General features: G+C 65.6%; 4 protein-coding genes and 1 long non-coding RNA gene across 8 annotated transcripts; 3 read left to right on the forward strand and 2 right to left on the reverse strand.

Annotated features, from left to right (window-relative positions):
* The first annotated feature begins 35 nt into the window (after window positions 1-35).
* On the forward strand, window positions 36-4,948 carry TKFC (triokinase and FMN cyclase). 2 transcript variants are annotated; one of them, XM_049820339.1, is made up of 18 exons: window positions 36-86; window positions 821-907; window positions 1,009-1,198; window positions 1,274-1,384; window positions 1,485-1,666; window positions 1,776-1,854; window positions 2,038-2,127; window positions 2,270-2,304; window positions 2,390-2,474; window positions 2,550-2,639; window positions 2,750-2,866; window positions 3,083-3,202; window positions 3,312-3,449; window positions 3,921-4,027; window positions 4,131-4,234; window positions 4,327-4,360; window positions 4,477-4,566; window positions 4,704-4,948. In XM_049820339.1, exons 2-18 carry the CDS (start codon window positions 902-904, stop codon window positions 4,854-4,856), a joined length of 1,731 nt encoding a protein of 576 aa, XP_049676296.1. In that variant the 5' UTR covers window positions 36-86; window positions 821-901; the 3' UTR covers window positions 4,857-4,948. The 2 variants fall into 2 exon arrangements, with proteins under 2 accessions (XP_049676296.1, XP_049676295.1); XM_049820338.1 differs by having other exon boundaries at window positions 42-86; window positions 732-907.
* A 609-nt stretch (window positions 4,949-5,557) lies between these two features.
* LOC126047126 (lysosomal membrane ascorbate-dependent ferrireductase CYB561A3) lies at window positions 5,558-8,952 on the reverse strand. Of its 2 annotated transcripts, none has more exons than XM_049820370.1 (6): window positions 8,810-8,952; window positions 7,357-7,562; window positions 7,083-7,291; window positions 6,853-7,007; window positions 6,433-6,585; window positions 5,558-6,259 (listed from the first exon to the last, which is right to left on the reverse strand). In XM_049820370.1, the coding sequence occupies exons 1-6, from the start codon at window positions 8,869-8,871 to the stop codon at window positions 5,971-5,973; spliced, it is 1,074 nt and encodes a 357-aa protein (XP_049676327.1). In that variant the 5' UTR covers window positions 8,872-8,952; the 3' UTR covers window positions 5,558-5,970. The 2 variants fall into 2 exon arrangements, with proteins under 2 accessions (XP_049676327.1, XP_049676328.1); XM_049820371.1 differs by having other exon boundaries at window positions 6,092-6,259; window positions 6,433-6,589.
* Window positions 8,953-8,969: 17 nt separating this feature from the next.
* Window positions 8,970-11,901, forward strand: TMEM138 (transmembrane protein 138). Its single transcript, XM_049820398.1, has 5 exons — window positions 8,970-9,050; window positions 10,133-10,368; window positions 10,448-10,619; window positions 11,581-11,656; window positions 11,761-11,901. The coding sequence occupies exons 2-5, from the start codon at window positions 10,241-10,243 to the stop codon at window positions 11,871-11,873; spliced, it is 489 nt and encodes a 162-aa protein (XP_049676355.1). The 5' UTR covers window positions 8,970-9,050; window positions 10,133-10,240; the 3' UTR covers window positions 11,874-11,901.
* On the reverse strand, window positions 11,760-13,106 carry LOC126047155 (uncharacterized). Its single transcript, XR_007508514.1, has 2 exons — window positions 13,021-13,106; window positions 11,760-12,103 (listed from the first exon to the last, which is right to left on the reverse strand). It is a non-coding gene; the product is annotated as an uncharacterized LOC126047155 (long non-coding RNA).
* TMEM216 (transmembrane protein 216) lies at window positions 12,456-14,520 on the forward strand. Of its 2 annotated transcripts, XM_049820405.1 has the most exons (5): window positions 12,456-12,572; window positions 12,773-12,874; window positions 12,992-13,084; window positions 13,277-13,478; window positions 13,600-14,520. In XM_049820405.1, the coding sequence occupies exons 1-5, from the start codon at window positions 12,560-12,562 to the stop codon at window positions 13,613-13,615; spliced, it is 426 nt and encodes a 141-aa protein (XP_049676362.1). In that variant the 5' UTR covers window positions 12,456-12,559; the 3' UTR covers window positions 13,616-14,520. The 2 variants fall into 2 exon arrangements, with proteins under 2 accessions (XP_049676362.1, XP_049676361.1); XM_049820404.1 differs by having other exon boundaries at window positions 13,277-14,520.
* The last annotated feature ends 480 nt before the right edge of the window (window positions 14,521-15,000 follow it).

The raw sequence follows: 15,000 nt of genomic DNA on the forward strand, positions 1-15,000 counted from the left end.
CGCCGCCGCTGGGACGTCAGCGGAAGGGGCGGTGTGGGGCCGCTCTAGGCTACTGGGAGGACCCGGAGGAGCAGACGAGAGGACCGGTGGGGAAGGGGGATGCTCCGGGGGTCCCTGCTTTTGGGGGAGGGGAGAATCTCCACTTGGGGATCCCCGCTGGGGAGGGGATGCTCCCACCCCATATCCCGGTAGGGGAGGTCCCCACTTGGGGGGGTTGCAGCCCCTCTGCTCCTTCCCTGCACCCCAGGAGGGGGTCCATGGTGGGGGTGCACCCCCTTCTTCCCCCACCACACCCCCCACCCCAAGAGGGGGTCCTCACCGGGGAGGGGGTTCATCCACCCAGGTCCCATGCTCAGAGGAGGTTCCCGATGCTGGGGTGCATCCACCCTCATCCCCCCCCCCCCACCCCAAAAGGGTGTCCTTGCTTGGGGGGGTGCACCCACCCTGGTCCCCCCCTTCCCCTCTGCCCCAGTAGGGGGTCCCTGCTCAGGGGGATGCTCCCCCCCGGTCATCCCCCACCCTAGGATGGGGTCCCTGCTTGCGGGGAGGGGGGTGCTCCCATCCTGGTCCCCCACCCCATGAGGGGGTCCCTGCTGTGGGGCTTGTCCAACCCTGCCCCCCCCCCCCCCCCCCCAGGAGATGGTCCCCGTTTGGAGATGACACTGGACCCAGTTTCCCCCCACTGATGGGGCACCCCATATCCCACCCCGTACCCCTCCAGCCGTCCCCAGGCCAGGCCATCCCCGTGGGACCCCCGGGTGGGATGGGGGGGGGGGGGGGGTTGCTGTCGCTGCCTGTGGCGGACCTTGTCCTCCCTCAGCCCCCACCGCCTCCCGGACGGAGTTTGGACTCAGAACTGAAGCTACGTGGGATCCTCCATCATCCCCACCGTGCCGCCCACATGGAGGTGAGCCATGGGGTGGCGGGGAGCCCCCTGCACCCCCAAAGCCCCCCCCAGCCCCATACCATCCCCGTACCCCCCCCACTGCCACCCCTCTGTGCCGCCAGGTCCCCAAGAAGCTGGTGAACTCGGTGACGGACTGCGCCGACGACGCGCTGGCTGGGTTGGTGGCCTGTAACCCCGGCCTCCGGCTCCTGCAGGGACACCGGGTAGTCCTGCGAGCCGACCTGGTAGCCATCCGGGGTCGGGTCGCTTTGCTTTCCGGGGGGGGCTCCGGCCATGAGCCTGCCCACGCAGGTGAGCTCCCCCCCACCACTGCCGCGGGCCGGCTGCCCCCCAGAACAGCCCCCAACGCCCCGTCTTGTTCCATAGGGTACATCGGGAAGGGTATGCTGACCGGCGTGGTGGCCGGTGCCGTCTTCACCTCTCCGGCCGTGGGCAGCATCCTGGCGGCCATCCGGGCGGTGACGCAGGCTGGCGCAGGTAGGATGGTGTGGTGGGGTGCGGGTCGAGGTTTCGCCCCCCGCCACGGCTTCACCCCATGCCTCGCTGTCTGTCCCTGTCCATCCCTCCCCCCCCGCAGCTGGGACCCTCCTGATTGTGAAGAACTACACCGGGGATCGGCTTAACTTTGGGCTGGCGCTGGAGCGGGCACGGGCGGAGGGGGCCGACGTGCAAATGGTGGTGGTGGGGGACGACAGCGCTTTCGCCACCTTGAAGAAAGCCGGGCGCCGCGGGCTGTGCGGCACCATCCTCGTACACAAGGTCCGTAGGGTGACGCTGGTGCCCGGGGCCCCCACCGCATCCCTGTGGGGACAGGGGATTTTTGGGAGATGGGGCCCGGTGGTCCCTCACCCACTGCTGCTCTTTGCAGGTGGCGGGGGCCCTGGCTGAGGCAGGGGCGAGCTTGAATGAGATCGTCGAGAGGGTCTCGGCAGCGGCTAAAGCTATGGGTACGTGTGTGGGACCCCTTGGTGCCCTGTGGGGAGCCCCGGGGTTGCCTTGCCTTGTCTCCCAGCCCCATCCCCCCCATCCCACCTGGCAGTTCACAGCCCTGGGGCAAATCAGAGCCTCCCCATGCCCCCTACCTGCCCCAAATCCCCCTAGGCTTAACCCCATCTGCCCTCCCCATGCAGGTACCCTGGGTCTCAGCCTGTCCCCCTGCAGCGTCCCAGGCTCCAAGCCCACGTTCCGGCTGGCTGATGATGAGATGGAGCTGGGCCTGGGTAAGGAAATTCCCCCCCCCCCCCCCATGACCCCCCCCATGCCTCGGCGGTGGCTGAATGCCCGCCCTGTCCCCCATGGGGCAGGCATCACCCAGTGCGGGAGGTGCCCACAGCATGGGCTATTGCTGCCTCACCTCCTCAGGAATCCACGGCGAGGCGGGTGTGCGCAGGATGAAGGTGAGCAGGGACCCGCTGTTCCCCCCCCCCACCTCCCATTCTCCCCCCCCCCGGCTCCGCCCTCATGGCCCCACTGTGCCCCCAGGTGCTGCCAGCAGATGAGGCAGTGGAAACGATGCTGGCGCACATGACGGACCCCTCCAACGCCTCCCACCTGCCTCTGAGTCCTGGTGAGCCCCCCCTGGCCCTCCGCGCACCCCCTGGACCACGCAGGCAGGGGTCTCATTCTGTCCCCTACCCTGCAGGAGCCTCTGTGGTGCTGGTGGTGAACAACCTGGGTGGGTTGTCCTGCCTGGAGCTGAGCATCGTAGCCGGCGCAGCTGTGCGCTGCCTGGGTGAGTGCAGGGTGGGGGGCTTGGGGCACCATTCCCTGGGTCTGGTTCTTCAGTTTCTGGGGACCTTCCCGCAACACCCCCCTTGCTCACGGAACCTCCCGTGCCCGCAGAGAGCCGAGGCATCCACATCGCCCGGGCCTTGGTGGGCTCCTTCATGACGGCACTGGAGATGGCCGGGGTCTCCCTCACCCTCATGCTGGTGGATGAGGAGCTTGTGGGGCTGATCGGTGAGTGCCCACTGGTGGGGATGCAGCATGGGACGGGGGCACGGGGGTCCCCAGGTGCTGGGTGATGGGACAGCCAGGACACAAGGTCAGTGGGGTGTCCCAAGGTGCCCTGGAGCTGGCTGCCTGCGCAGGCAGCGCTGCCGGACACGCTGGTGAGGATCCAGTGGAGTCTTGCTGAGCTGGCGCTCGCCTTTCTTTCACCTCCTGCTATTCCAGATGCCGAGACCACGGCCATGGCTTGGCCCAACCTGGCCACGGCGCCTGCGACAAGCCAGAGACAGGCGGTGCCGGCACCGAAGGAGGGACCAGTGATTGCGCAGCTTGAGACCAGCACAGGTACGGGCAGCCCCGGGGAGCTCGAGTCCCTCAGGAGCTGTTACCTCCCCATGCCTTGGTTTCCCTGTCTCCCCCAGGGACGGGCAGGGGTGACGGCTTGTCCCCACAGGGCCTGGTGCAGCACGGGTGCAGCTGGTCCTGGAGCGGGTGTGCAGCACCCTCCTCGACATGCAGGACAAGCTCAACGAGCTGGACCGTGAGGCAGGTGACGGGGACTGTGGCCACACGCATGCTCGGGCTGCCCAAGGTGGGTGCTGGCACCCTGGGGGGTGCTGGGGGACCATCAACCGGGGACTCATGGGGAGAGGGTACCCCAGTCATCACATCCCAGGGGTGGGGGTCTTCCCTGGGACATCGCTTCTTGGGGAGTGGGGAACCCTGAGCTGTTCTCTCCAGCTGGGGAGCAGGATCTGCCCCTAAGCTGCCCTTTCCTGGGGGGATAGGGTCCCCCCCAGCCATCCCTTCCTAGGGGACAGGGTCCCCCCACCCTGGGAGCCACAGCCCTGAAATATCTCTGCACCCAGTGGCAGCTGGCCCGAGGCATTGTGGGGGGTGTCCCTGCTTGTCCCCAGGAAGGGGAGGGATCCCCAAGAAGGGCAGGGATCCCCAGGTGCCCCTGGGGCAGTTAGGGGTCCCTGACTGCCCCCAAGGTAGACAGAGGTCCCCGGGGCCCAGTGGGTCACCCCTGCCATCCCTGTTCTCGCCTCCATCCCTGCAGCCATCCGGGAGTGGGTGCACGCCCGGCCCCCGCCGGCAGCCCCGGCCCAGCTCCTCTCTGCCCTGGCCGACCTGCTGCTGGAAAAGATGGGTGGCTCCTCCGGCGTGGTGAGCGTGGGGTAGGAGGAGGGGGCACGGGTCTGGCTCGTCACCCCGTGGGACCCTGGCTGTGCTGCCACAGCGGGCAATGACAGGGCTGGTGTCCCGGCAGCTCTACGGGCTGTTCCTGACAGCGGCCGCCCAGCCCCTGCTCAACCGCAGCGATCTCCCGACCTGGGCTGACGCCATGGATGCCGGCATCGAGGCCATGCAGCGGTGAGTGCCGTGGGCTGCGGGACCCCCGGGGCCCTCCACGGGCCCCCCAATCCCTCTGCAGGATCCTGCCAACCATCCTGCATCCTGCACAGGTACGGAGGAGCTGCGCCAGGAGACAGGACGATGGTGAGTTCCGGCATCCCAGAGGACACTGGGCAAAGCCACCTCGTTGCCCACAAGCCATGGGGGCTGCCGGCCCAGCCACAGCCCCGGTTCTCAGCCCCCTTCCCCGTCTCTCCCAGCTGGACTCGCTATGTGCTGCGGCGCAGGCTCTGCACGCCCTGCGCAGCCCCGACGCCGACCTGCTGCCGGTGCTGACCGCCGCCGTGGAGGTACGGGGCAGGGGGAGCCTAGCAGGCAAAGCCTGGAGCGGGCAGCTCAAAGCTGGGCTGGCAGGGGAATGGGGTGGGAATCACTGTGCTGGGCCACCCTGGCAGCATCCCGAATACACCCCATTTTTCCCTGGCAGAGTGCGGAGGCCGCAGCAGAGGCCACCAGGCACATGGAGGCTGGAGCAGGCAGAGCCAGCTACATCAGCTCAGCCCAGCTGCTGCAGCCCGACCCGGGGGCAGTGGCGGTGGCGGCCATGCTACGGGCCGTGCTGGAGGGGCTGCAGAGCTGAGGGGCAGCTGGCCGTTGGCCACCCCCGTGCAGCTCCAGAGGTGATGGTGAGGACGTGACAGGACACCCCAGGTATCCCCAATAAACCTTCATGGTCCCCTTAAGCTGGCCCAGAGCGTCCTTCCCCACGAGAAGAATGGGATGGTGGGGATTGGGGCTGGCCCGGATGCACCCAGTTCCTCGAGGACATGTCCCCATCTTAAGCTGGACAGGAACAGAGATCCAGCTGGTCCTATGCTCCAGCGTGAGCATGACTGCTGGGGAGGAAGGAAGCTTCTGGGCCGGCCACAAGCCCTCCCCAGTGGGTGCTGGGAGGGGAAACCACAGAACTCACGTGGCCCCAGGCACGGGGCTGGGAGGAGGCTCGGGGAAAGGGACAAAGAAGAACCAGGGGCTGGGGCAGAGCCCACCCTGCAGCACAGGGTGGCCCCAAGCTGGGGCGAGGGCCTGGGGTGAGCAGGGGGACTGGCCAGCGTGAGCCCAGGCTGCCAGGGGAGCTCCAGCTACCAGTGGTGGAGGGGAAGGTAGGAGCCATCGAGGACAAGCCAGGGTCTCAGAGGGGACACAGCCTCCAGGCAGCGCGGCTTCACTTGGCCAGCACCGGGACTTGCTCCCCAGACACCCACCTCTCCCGCCCTGGCTCCTGGAGCCCCCCCCTTGTCCCCAAGGACGTGGGTGCAGGAACACCGCAGAAGCCAGCAGTTTATTACGTCCACGAGGGCCCCGGGAGGCTGCTCGGCTGGTCCCACCACCTGTACCCATGGGGCAAAGGGAGAGGCACAGGCAGCCCAATGAAGGGCAAGGCACAGTGCGAGGGTCCCTTCCATCCCTGCTGCCCCAAGCCGGGCCACCCCACGCAGGAGATGGTCCTGGGGTGGGGGAGTAGTGCTGCCAGGCACATGGGTGCTCCTCCAGCAGCTTCTGACCTGACGAGGCTCTGACAGCTCCGGCTGCTGCATTGAGCGATGGCACTGCAGGGCGCGGGGAAGGCTCGAGGGCAGCCAGTTTGGCACAGACCAAGGTTCAGGTGTGAAAGACCAGCTGGACCTGGCAGGAGCTGGCATGTGGAGGCAAGAGGATGCAGGCAGAAGCATCACACTGCAGGTGCCCTCATCCTACAGCAGGCAGGAGGCCAACGCCAGGCCACAAAGGAGGCAAAGAGATGTCCTCATCCCAGCAACATCTCTGTCATAAGGGAGCTGAGCCTGTTCCTCCCACGGGCAGATGAGTGTCGGGTGCAAGAAGCGGGAGCCCCTGGCAAGGGCAAGGTGACAGGCCGAGAGCGGAGTCGGCGGTACAGGCAGGGAAGCGACGGGGTTGGACAGCTCAGGGCTGGTAGCCCCGGGAGGGCAGGGAGAGACCTCGGCTGCCATGCAGGTGTCAGCGCTCGGCGGTGAGCAGTGGCTGTGGGGAGAGTATGGGTGAGCCCGGTGCCTGCACCCCCCCCTGCCTGGCCCACCATCCCCCCCACCCCAGGGATGAGCCAGCCGGGGCTGTGGTGGGAGGCAGGTCCCTCAGCTCGGCTCCCTGAACCCACCCTGCACACATCCAGCGTGCCCCCGCAGCGGAGCCGGTACCTGGCAAGAGTCTGGGGAGTCAGCGTCAGGGCGCTTCCAGCTCGGCCTGGCCAGGGCACCCAGCACCAGCACCCCAAAGAGGATGATGAGGAGCCCCAGCGTGTTGGCAAAGACAGCCTCAGCGGGCAGGCACTTGTAGTCCGTCGTCCCGTTCTTCCTTGGGAGAAGAGGGGCCAAAACTTTCTTGAATGTGCTCAGCCTTCCCCTAAGCCCACACAACCCTGTACCCATGCCACAGCAGGGAGTTGTGCAGGTTAACTACACACCTGAGGGAGAAATTGCTCACTTCCCTTCGCCGCCCTGCGCTCAGTTTTGCTCTGTGCCGCTTCTGACACCGAAAGACAACGACCAGCCCAAACCACCCCTGCCCCAAGCCTCCCTCCCTGCAAAGGCTTTCCCCACGCCCACCACAATGCTCACAGGCTGAAGAAGAGCTTCTCATTGATGCCCGACACACACGAGGCCACGGACAGCATGAGGATGGTGGAGCCGAAGAAGACGTGGACAGGCTTGTAGAGGGCACGGAGCCAGGCAGGAGCCCAGGGCAGCAGGAAGGCGCTGAAGCCGGCCAGCCACTGCAGGGAGGGGAGGTGAGGGTGACAGGCATGGACAAGGGAGCCAGGGTGCGGGGGGGCCGGAGCAGCACCCACCTGGCAGGAAAAGAGCAGCACGGTGGCCAGCCCCAGCCAGCTGTGCAGCGAGTACATGTTGGGCGTCCCGTGGTTGTTGTGGAAGCGAAAGACGGCCACCAGCCCCAGCACGGCCAGGCTGAAGGCTGCCAGGGTCAGGGCACCGTGCAGCACCTTCCAGGGGAGCTTGGGGCCGCTCCAGGCGGGGGGCAGGTGGTACACCAGGGCCGCTGTTGGGCGAGAGAGTCAGGCAGGAGCTGTGCCAGGGCCGCGCCGCGCCGCACGCCCCGCTCACCTGCACCGTACAGCACCACCATGCCCGTCACCATCAACACCGGGTGCCAGTTGAACATCTGGAGGCTGCCGTCCAAGGCGAAGCCACCGCGCCAGTGCTGGCACCAGGCACTCACGAAGGCTACGCAGATGAAGCCCAGGCCGCCAAGAAAGATGCAGAAGGGCAGGAAGGGCAGATCCAGCATCTCTGCAATAGGATGGCGGCACCTGGGGAAGAGCAAGACGTCTGCTCAGCCTCTGCCGGTGCTCTCCGCCTGTGCTGGCTCTGGCCTGTGTGCAGACAGCCCTAGGGAGGAGCCAGACTGAAAGGGGAAGCAGGCACCCCAAGGAGGGGTGGCCCTGGCCCAGCTGCTGCCTGGCCAGGGAAGGATGCCAGGACTGGACCTGGCCAACTGGGGACGCGCAGGACAAAACCAGCTCCTGCAGAGCCAGGTCCCTGGGCAGCACCCTACCATACTGCCCTGGTGCCAGGGGACAGCAGCAAGGGCCTCACAGAGGGTCTAAGTGTCTCCTGTAACCCTGTGCTCCCCCAGCACCCCCTACGCTGTCCCCAGGAACCCACTGACCTGATCCCCTCCTCCCTCAGCACTTTGTACCCCCCCTGCCAGCTGCACCCACAGAACAGGGCTCACCCCACCTGGGGGCGAGGAGGTACTCTTATACCCCCCCCCGCCAACCCAGATCCTGGCAGCCCCAGCACCCCTGCTCCCTCCTGCCTGCTCTGCACCAGCCGTCACCCCCACCTGCTTCATGGGGGTCAGAGGCGGGGGGTCAGAGGCGGGGGGACAGACCCCACAGGCAACAGCCCCACATCCCTGCCTGGGCTGGGCAGCGGGACCGGCAGGGCCTTGCCCTCAGTGCTGCCCTCAGCCCACGGGGCTCGAGCAGGTGACTGGCAGGAGCAGGGCTGAACTCATTTGCCTGGTGTTTTGCATCTGCCTCCAAAAATAGATATTTATGTCTCCTCCTGGGGCGGGTGACAGCCTTGTGTTCCCCTGCCACCCCAGCCAAGATCAGCTGCCCCACGGGACCGTGAGGCAGGAGGTGGGTGGGACGCGGCCCCGATGCAGCAAGAGGACCGCGAACTCAGCCACCCACTCGCTCCGAGGCCTTGCAATGCTTGCCACGGCGCTGAGTGGCCCCACGGCTCCCCGGGGCCTGGGCCCCACGGCTCTCCCAAAGCCTGGGGATGTGGGGCCTGGCCCCACGGCTCCCCTACAGCCGGGGCCCCGCAGTTCCCCCAGACCTGGTGACACAGGGCCTGCCACCACGGTTCCCACAACACCGGGAACACGGGGCCCGGCCCTACGGCTCCCCCAGGTCTGGGGACACGGGGCCCGGCCCCATGGCTCCCCGGAACACAAGGCCCCGCGGGTCCTCCCGGCTCCGGGAACACGGAGCCGGACCCCACAGTTCCCTCAGCCCCGGGGTGTGGCCTGGTCCCAAGGCCGTACCTCAGTCCCTCCCGCCGGCCGCCGGGCCCCACGGCCCCCTCGGCCTCGCCGGGCGCCTCCATGTTGGACGGCGCCGCTCTGGCCGTTCGCCTCTGTGGTAGCCCCCGCCAACCCTCCCAGTACGCGTAGCCAGCGAGAGCGACGGCCAGAGCGGCCCCAGCTCGGTTCCTCCAGCCGCCCGCTTCCGCCCCCACCTCAGTGGCTGTTCCGTTACCCTGGAGACGGAAGATGGCGGCCGCAGGTCAGCGCCCGGCCGCTGCCGGCGTGCGGAGGGTGGGACGCGGCGGGGAGCAGCGGTACCCGCAGTCCCGGGCTCCGCGGATTGCCTCTGCACCGGGGAGGAGTGGAGGGGAAGCACCCCCGGGGGCGGCTGCTGGGGTGGGGGGGACCCCGGTGATGCTGCGGCCTCCTTCGGGACTGGGGTCGGGGGGAATTGATGGGGGGATAAGAGGGGACCCGGGGGCCATGCAGGGAGAGGGTGGCTGTGTGGTGGCTGTGTGACGGGGGGTGGGGGGGAGCTGCCTCCTTCCCCTGTCACATCCAGCCCTGTGACTCCCTTTCAGAGAAGAAAGGGCCTCAGAGCAGAACTCTACCGCCAGGACACAGGGGACCCTCCCCGTTCTCCTGGACCCCCCCCAATCCCCCCGAGCACCGTCTTACCTCCCTCTGTGTCACGTCCCTCCGTCCCTCCTTCCCTGGTGCTGCCCGGCTGCTGTCCCCAGGCAGTGCGGGTCCCGAGTCGGCTGTCGGAGAATTGGGCAGGAGAGCTGTGCCTCCTCGCTTGTCCCTAGACAGCTTTGTTCCCTCCCTGTGTCCTCGTCCACTCTCTGACCAGCTGCCCCAGGCAGGGTGCATGTTCCTGGGGTGGGGCAAAGGAGAGCGATGCTGGGACACGGCGTGCCCAAACCTGCCCCTGTAGCGTGGCCTGCTCAGCACTGCCCACGGAGCTGTCAGCAGCTTTAGGGTTTGTCCAGCGTGAGAGGTGTGAATAACCTGCCTGGACACTGCTCCCTGAGACTCGCACATTTCCCTTGTCCCTGAATTTCTTTGCATCTGTTTCCTGAGATCAAGGTGGCTGTGAGGCTGGGGGGTGGGAGAGCGAGACTGAACCTGAACCTGCTGCATGGTGAGAAGAGAAGGGAGACAGCTTATTTGCGAGAGCCCAGCCTACAGACCAGGGGCAGAGCATGGCTCTGTGTCAGTGTGCTAGAAACTGGCAGGAGCTGCTGTTGGTTTGACCCTGCTTTGGGTTTCCAGAGGAGGTTTGCAAGGTGCAGGGGGTGCGTCCCACCCTCCCAAACGAAACTTCTGCTCCCCCTCCAGGTCTCGGTCGTAGGGAGAGGCGACGCTGAGGCCCTCAGCTCCAGACCATGAGCTGGCTCTGCTGCTGGGGATGCCGGGGCTGAGAGCTCCAAGCCCCAGGGAAGGAAGATGCTCCAGACCAGCAACTACAGCCTGGTCCTGTTCCTGCAGTTCCTCCTGCTTTTCTATGACCTCTTCGTCAACTCTTTCTCGGAGCTGCTCCGCACAGCCCCCGCCGTCCAGCTCGTCCTCTTCATGTGAGCGCCAGGCGGACATAGCGGGTAGCACGGTGGGGCAGGAGAACAGGGGTCTCACCACATCTCTCTCCTCCTGCAGCATCCAGGACATTGCTATTCTCTTCAACATCATCATCATCTTCCTCATGTTCTTCAACACCTTCGTCTTCCAGGCTGGGCTGGTCAACCTCCTCTTTCACAAGTTCAAGGGGACCATCCTGCTGTCAGGGGCCTACCTGGCGCTCAGCATCTCCTTCCACATCTGGGTTATGGTAGGCTGGGGCGAGCTTGGGGCTGCTGGCTTCTCTTGAGGGCAGGCAGCACAGGCAGTGGTCCACTTGCTTTCCTGGCCACAACCCCCTGCTCCCTTCAAGTCCCTCTCTCATGAGAGAAAGGCCACGATCTACCACCGCAGGGACAGTTCGGTGTCCCCCTGTGATTCCCTGCGTGACCTCCCACCCTGTAGGCATCAGGCTGGAAGTGAGCTGCCCCATCCTGGCCCCTTCCTTAAGGGCTGTAACCTGCTGGAAAATTCTCTTTCCACAGGGGAAGCCCAGCAGCTCCAGCTCTGTGCTGGCACAGAAGCCACTCCTGGGGTAATCCCCGCTGAAGTCTGTGACAGCACCTCCTGGTTTACCTGGAATTAATCCCCAGCAAATGCCAGGGCTCAGCGCCTGGGGGCGGCCCCCTCCCTGCTGGCAGCAAGCAAGCACCTAGTGGTCCTGGCAGCATCTTCCCCTTCTCTTCCCTGACTAAACTCCCTCCTGTCCCCTGCCCCAGCCCCCGAAGGAGCAGCCCACACACCCGTCCCAGCCCCTGGGCACCCTCCTCCATCGGGCTCTCATCCCCCACTTCTCCAGTCTCTGAGTGAGGGTCTGTCCCTACCTCGCTGACCCCGGGGCAGGGGAAACACTTCGAGCCGGGCCGGGGGCCGCCCCACACCAGGGTGTCTGAGCAGGCAGCCGCCCCGGTGCTGCCCACACCATCCGGGCAGGGGATTGATGGGGATTTGCAGAGATCTGAAGTCTGAAGCTAGAATAGGTCCCGGCTCGCTGGCTAAATCCCCTGAGCTGCTTAACCTTTGGGGTGGGGGAGCTGCCTCCCGCAGCCGGCAGTGTCTCCCCTGGTCTGTGCCCAGCAGCACACCAGGCTGAGGGAGCCAGAGGCACAGGTTGCTGCCCCCAAAACTAACGTGGACGTTATTCTTGGCTCCTGTCTGTCTGTCTGTCTCAGAACCTGCGGTGGCGGGACTCCGGCCGCTTCGTGTGGACTGAAGGCCTGCAGACCCTTTTTGTTTTCCAGCGGTTGGGTAAGGGCTCGTGGTCGCAGGCTCCCTGGCGGGGTCCTGCCTCTTTCAGGGAGCCTGTGGGGGCGAAGTTGGGGGCCCTCCCTCACCCCCCCTCCCTCCCACAGCGGCTGTGCTCTACTGTTACTTCTACAAGAGGACGGCGGTGCACCTGGGTGACCCCCTCTTCTACCAGGACTCGCTCTGGCTACGCAAGGAGTTTGCACAGTTCCGCGGCTGATGGTTTCCCTTGGGCTCTGGGCGACCCACTGTCTTTCCCTTCAACTTCCCGGCAGCCCCTACTGTCTCTCTGCAATTTGCAGGCCCCAATGGGGACAGTTTCGGCTCAGCCACCTTCCTCCTCTTCCTCCTGGGGACCAGCTCTTCTGCCAGCGCTGGCACAGCTCATGCGGATGCTGGGAGTTGGTGGGAGGCTCCTGGTGCGTTCCGGCGCCACAGCTCCTGTTGGGACTTGAGTGTTTTTGTAAACAATAAAGAAATAAATCGGCTGCCTTTTCCAGAAGCTGCCTGGTGTCTGTGCGTCCCGGGCCTCCCCCCAGCTCTTCCCTTCCTCCCAGTGACAGTGGCCACCATCCCAGCAGCCTTACCCATGCTTTGTGCCGGCCCTGGCCAGCTCAGCGCTGTGTTTGCAGCCACAGAACAAGGCTGTTCCCACCTTGCAGCGTGAGATGCTCGGCCCAACGTAGGAACGGAGGCAGAACCGGAGGGCAGCCGGTGATCCCCACCCGCCCCAGCCAGGGGTCCCGGTTCCCACCCGCCCATCCGGCCGGGCGCGGGATTCGAACCCGCGGCTCACCTGCCCAGTCCTCCTGAACCATAGAGAGGGCGGAGAGAGCGGCCGGGCGCCTTCCCGCCCAGCGCTCCCGTGAGCGAGGGCGGCGGCGGCCGTTCCCATGGAGATGGAAGATGGCGCCCAGGAGTGAGTGAGGGGCCGCGACGGGCAGCGCGGCCAGGACCGGGGAGGGCGGGACGGGGACAGCGGGGCGTAGGAATGGGACTGGGAGCTGGCCAAGGCGCAGAGGGGCCTGGAACGGACCGGGAGCGGGGTTCAGCAAGGCGGGGAGCGGGGTTGGGGCCCGGTCCGCGCCGCCCCCGCCTACGGCCGCCTTGTGCCCTCAGGCCGCCAGCGCTCCTCGGCTCCACTGCAGGTCCTGCTTTTCCTCAACGGCTGGTACAGCGCTACCTACTTCCTCCTGGAGGCTTTCATCTTCGTGTACAAGGGTGAGTCCCCCCCAACCCCGACCCCCTCACCCCCAGGGCAGCAGCCCCCCGCCGCCCTGAGGCCCAGGGTGGGCTGTCAGTGCAAGCCCTGAAGGCAGCGGTGGTTGTACCCCGCAGTGCTGCTGCTGCCGTACCCCTTCACCAACCTGGCGCTGGACGTGGTGCTGCTCTTCCTCTATCTCGGCACTGAGGCCACTCGCATCTTCTTCGGTAAGTGCTGGGGACAGAGGGGGTGGTGTCCGCCGGGGTGACATCAGGCTCCAGAGCTCACCCCCACACACCCCAGGAACTGCTGGGGCAGAGCTGGGACCACTGTGGTGCCATTTACCATGTCCTCCCCACCACCGCAGAGTCCTGGGGGGCCCTGTGGGAGACACCCCCCCCTAATCGTGTTCCCCCCAGGATCCAAGGGGAACCTGTGCCAGCGGAAGGTGCCGCTCTCCATCAGCCTGGCCCTGACTGTCCCAGCGGCCGTGATGGCGGCCTATTACCTGCTGCTGCAGACCTACGCCCTGCGCCTGGAAGCCATCCTCAACGCCATCCTCCTGCTCTTCTACGCCGTGGAGCTGCTGCTGGGTGTCCTCGCGCTGGTCTCCTTCTCCAGGTACCGCAGCCGGGCCACGTCGTGCAGGGAGCTGGGCAATGCTGGGACGCGGCAGAAGCTGGCATGGTGAGCCGCCTGTTTGGTTTGGTGCTGACATGTCCCCCTCTTCCCTTCTTGGCAGCATGGATTCATACTGAGGCCCTGTGCCACGCCAAAGGACCAAGCACAGAGCGGCACAGGTACACAAAGCAGCGGGGAGCCAGTGGCCCCAGTGCCGGTTCCATCTCCCAGGCCAAGCCCGTGTCAGTCCCGGGCAGGAGAGGTCTTCACCCTGCCTGCGCTCTGCTGGGCAGCATGCGTGAGCGACCTGCCGGGCAGCACCCGACCCACTGCCACCTGGGAGGCAGCCCCCAGGACTTGTGATGCACAGGTCAGTTTGAGGTACGGAGAATTATTTTTTTTTCTATTGCCTTCTCAGAAAAATTCACTATTTTCCAATAAATATTTATTTTTACCTGGTGCCTGGGCATGTGGCTTTCCCCAGGGCAGCGGGCTGGGCATGAAGTGCTCAGGAGCTTCCAGCACTGCACCGCTGCCCCACAGCGCTGCCCTGAGCCAGCTTGGGGGGCACAGGAGCCCCTCAGAAACACAGGAGGACAGTGAGGGTCAGGGATGGTGGGCACAGAGGCACTAAATAGTCCCCAAGCGCTGCTCTTCCCTCTCACACAGTGGCACTAAAATGCTTCCCCCACACTCGTCATAGGGAGAAAACACGACAGAAGAGCCCTACAGCGCTGTATAAAAGATCGACAATGTCATCAAGTTTATTACACAATTTCCAACCTATCAGAAAGACAAACAAATCTAGTCACTGCGAGCAGGAGGGGCAGCGCCTCGCTGGGTGGTTAATAGGGGTTTGCTCTGCACTTTTCCCCACTATATTTGGAAAGAAACTAAAAATTTGTGTCATTAAGTAAAAAACAGAACTCTCCCACCGAGCGCTCCCCCCGGCACTCACCCGCTAAGCCAGCACCTTATGGTACTTTACAAGATGGGTTGTTGTTTTTTTTTTTTTCTTTTTTTCTTTTTTTTGTTTGTGTGTCGTTTCGACCTAAAAAGACCTCCAGAGCTGGGCTTCTCCTGTCCAGCAACAGTTCAGAGGGTGACACCGCCTGGCCGGCAGCCCTGGGGGCTGGCACCCACCCTAGAAGTCACCTTGTGTCTCCTCAGCTCACCCCAAGCCTCCTGGGCTCTCCCTCTCCTGCCAGAGGGACACGTGTGGGGCCTCGCAGCCCGGAGAAGCACAGGGCTGGGGTGGGGGGGCTCCCACCTGGCTGCCCACCACTCCGTGCAGGGCACGGGGACTCCCCCCTCCCTGCCACTGTGTCCCCACCACCCCCATCCCGGCCTGTGCAACACAGCCGAGCTGCTACCACGTGCGGAACCACCGCGCCGCCTGTTCGGAAAGGGTAGCTGGGGGACACAGGGACAGAGCTGGGAGAGCCCCCAGCACCTGCGGGGGACAGGTAGTCCCCGAGGCAGCGGGGGTGGCAGCCTGCCTTGCCCCACTCTGCCTCCTCCA

Source organism: Accipiter gentilis, chromosome 17 (genome assembly GCF_929443795.1).
Source record: "Accipiter gentilis chromosome 17, bAccGen1.1, whole genome shotgun sequence".
Classification (NCBI taxonomy): domain Eukaryota; kingdom Metazoa; phylum Chordata; class Aves; order Accipitriformes; family Accipitridae; genus Astur; species Astur gentilis.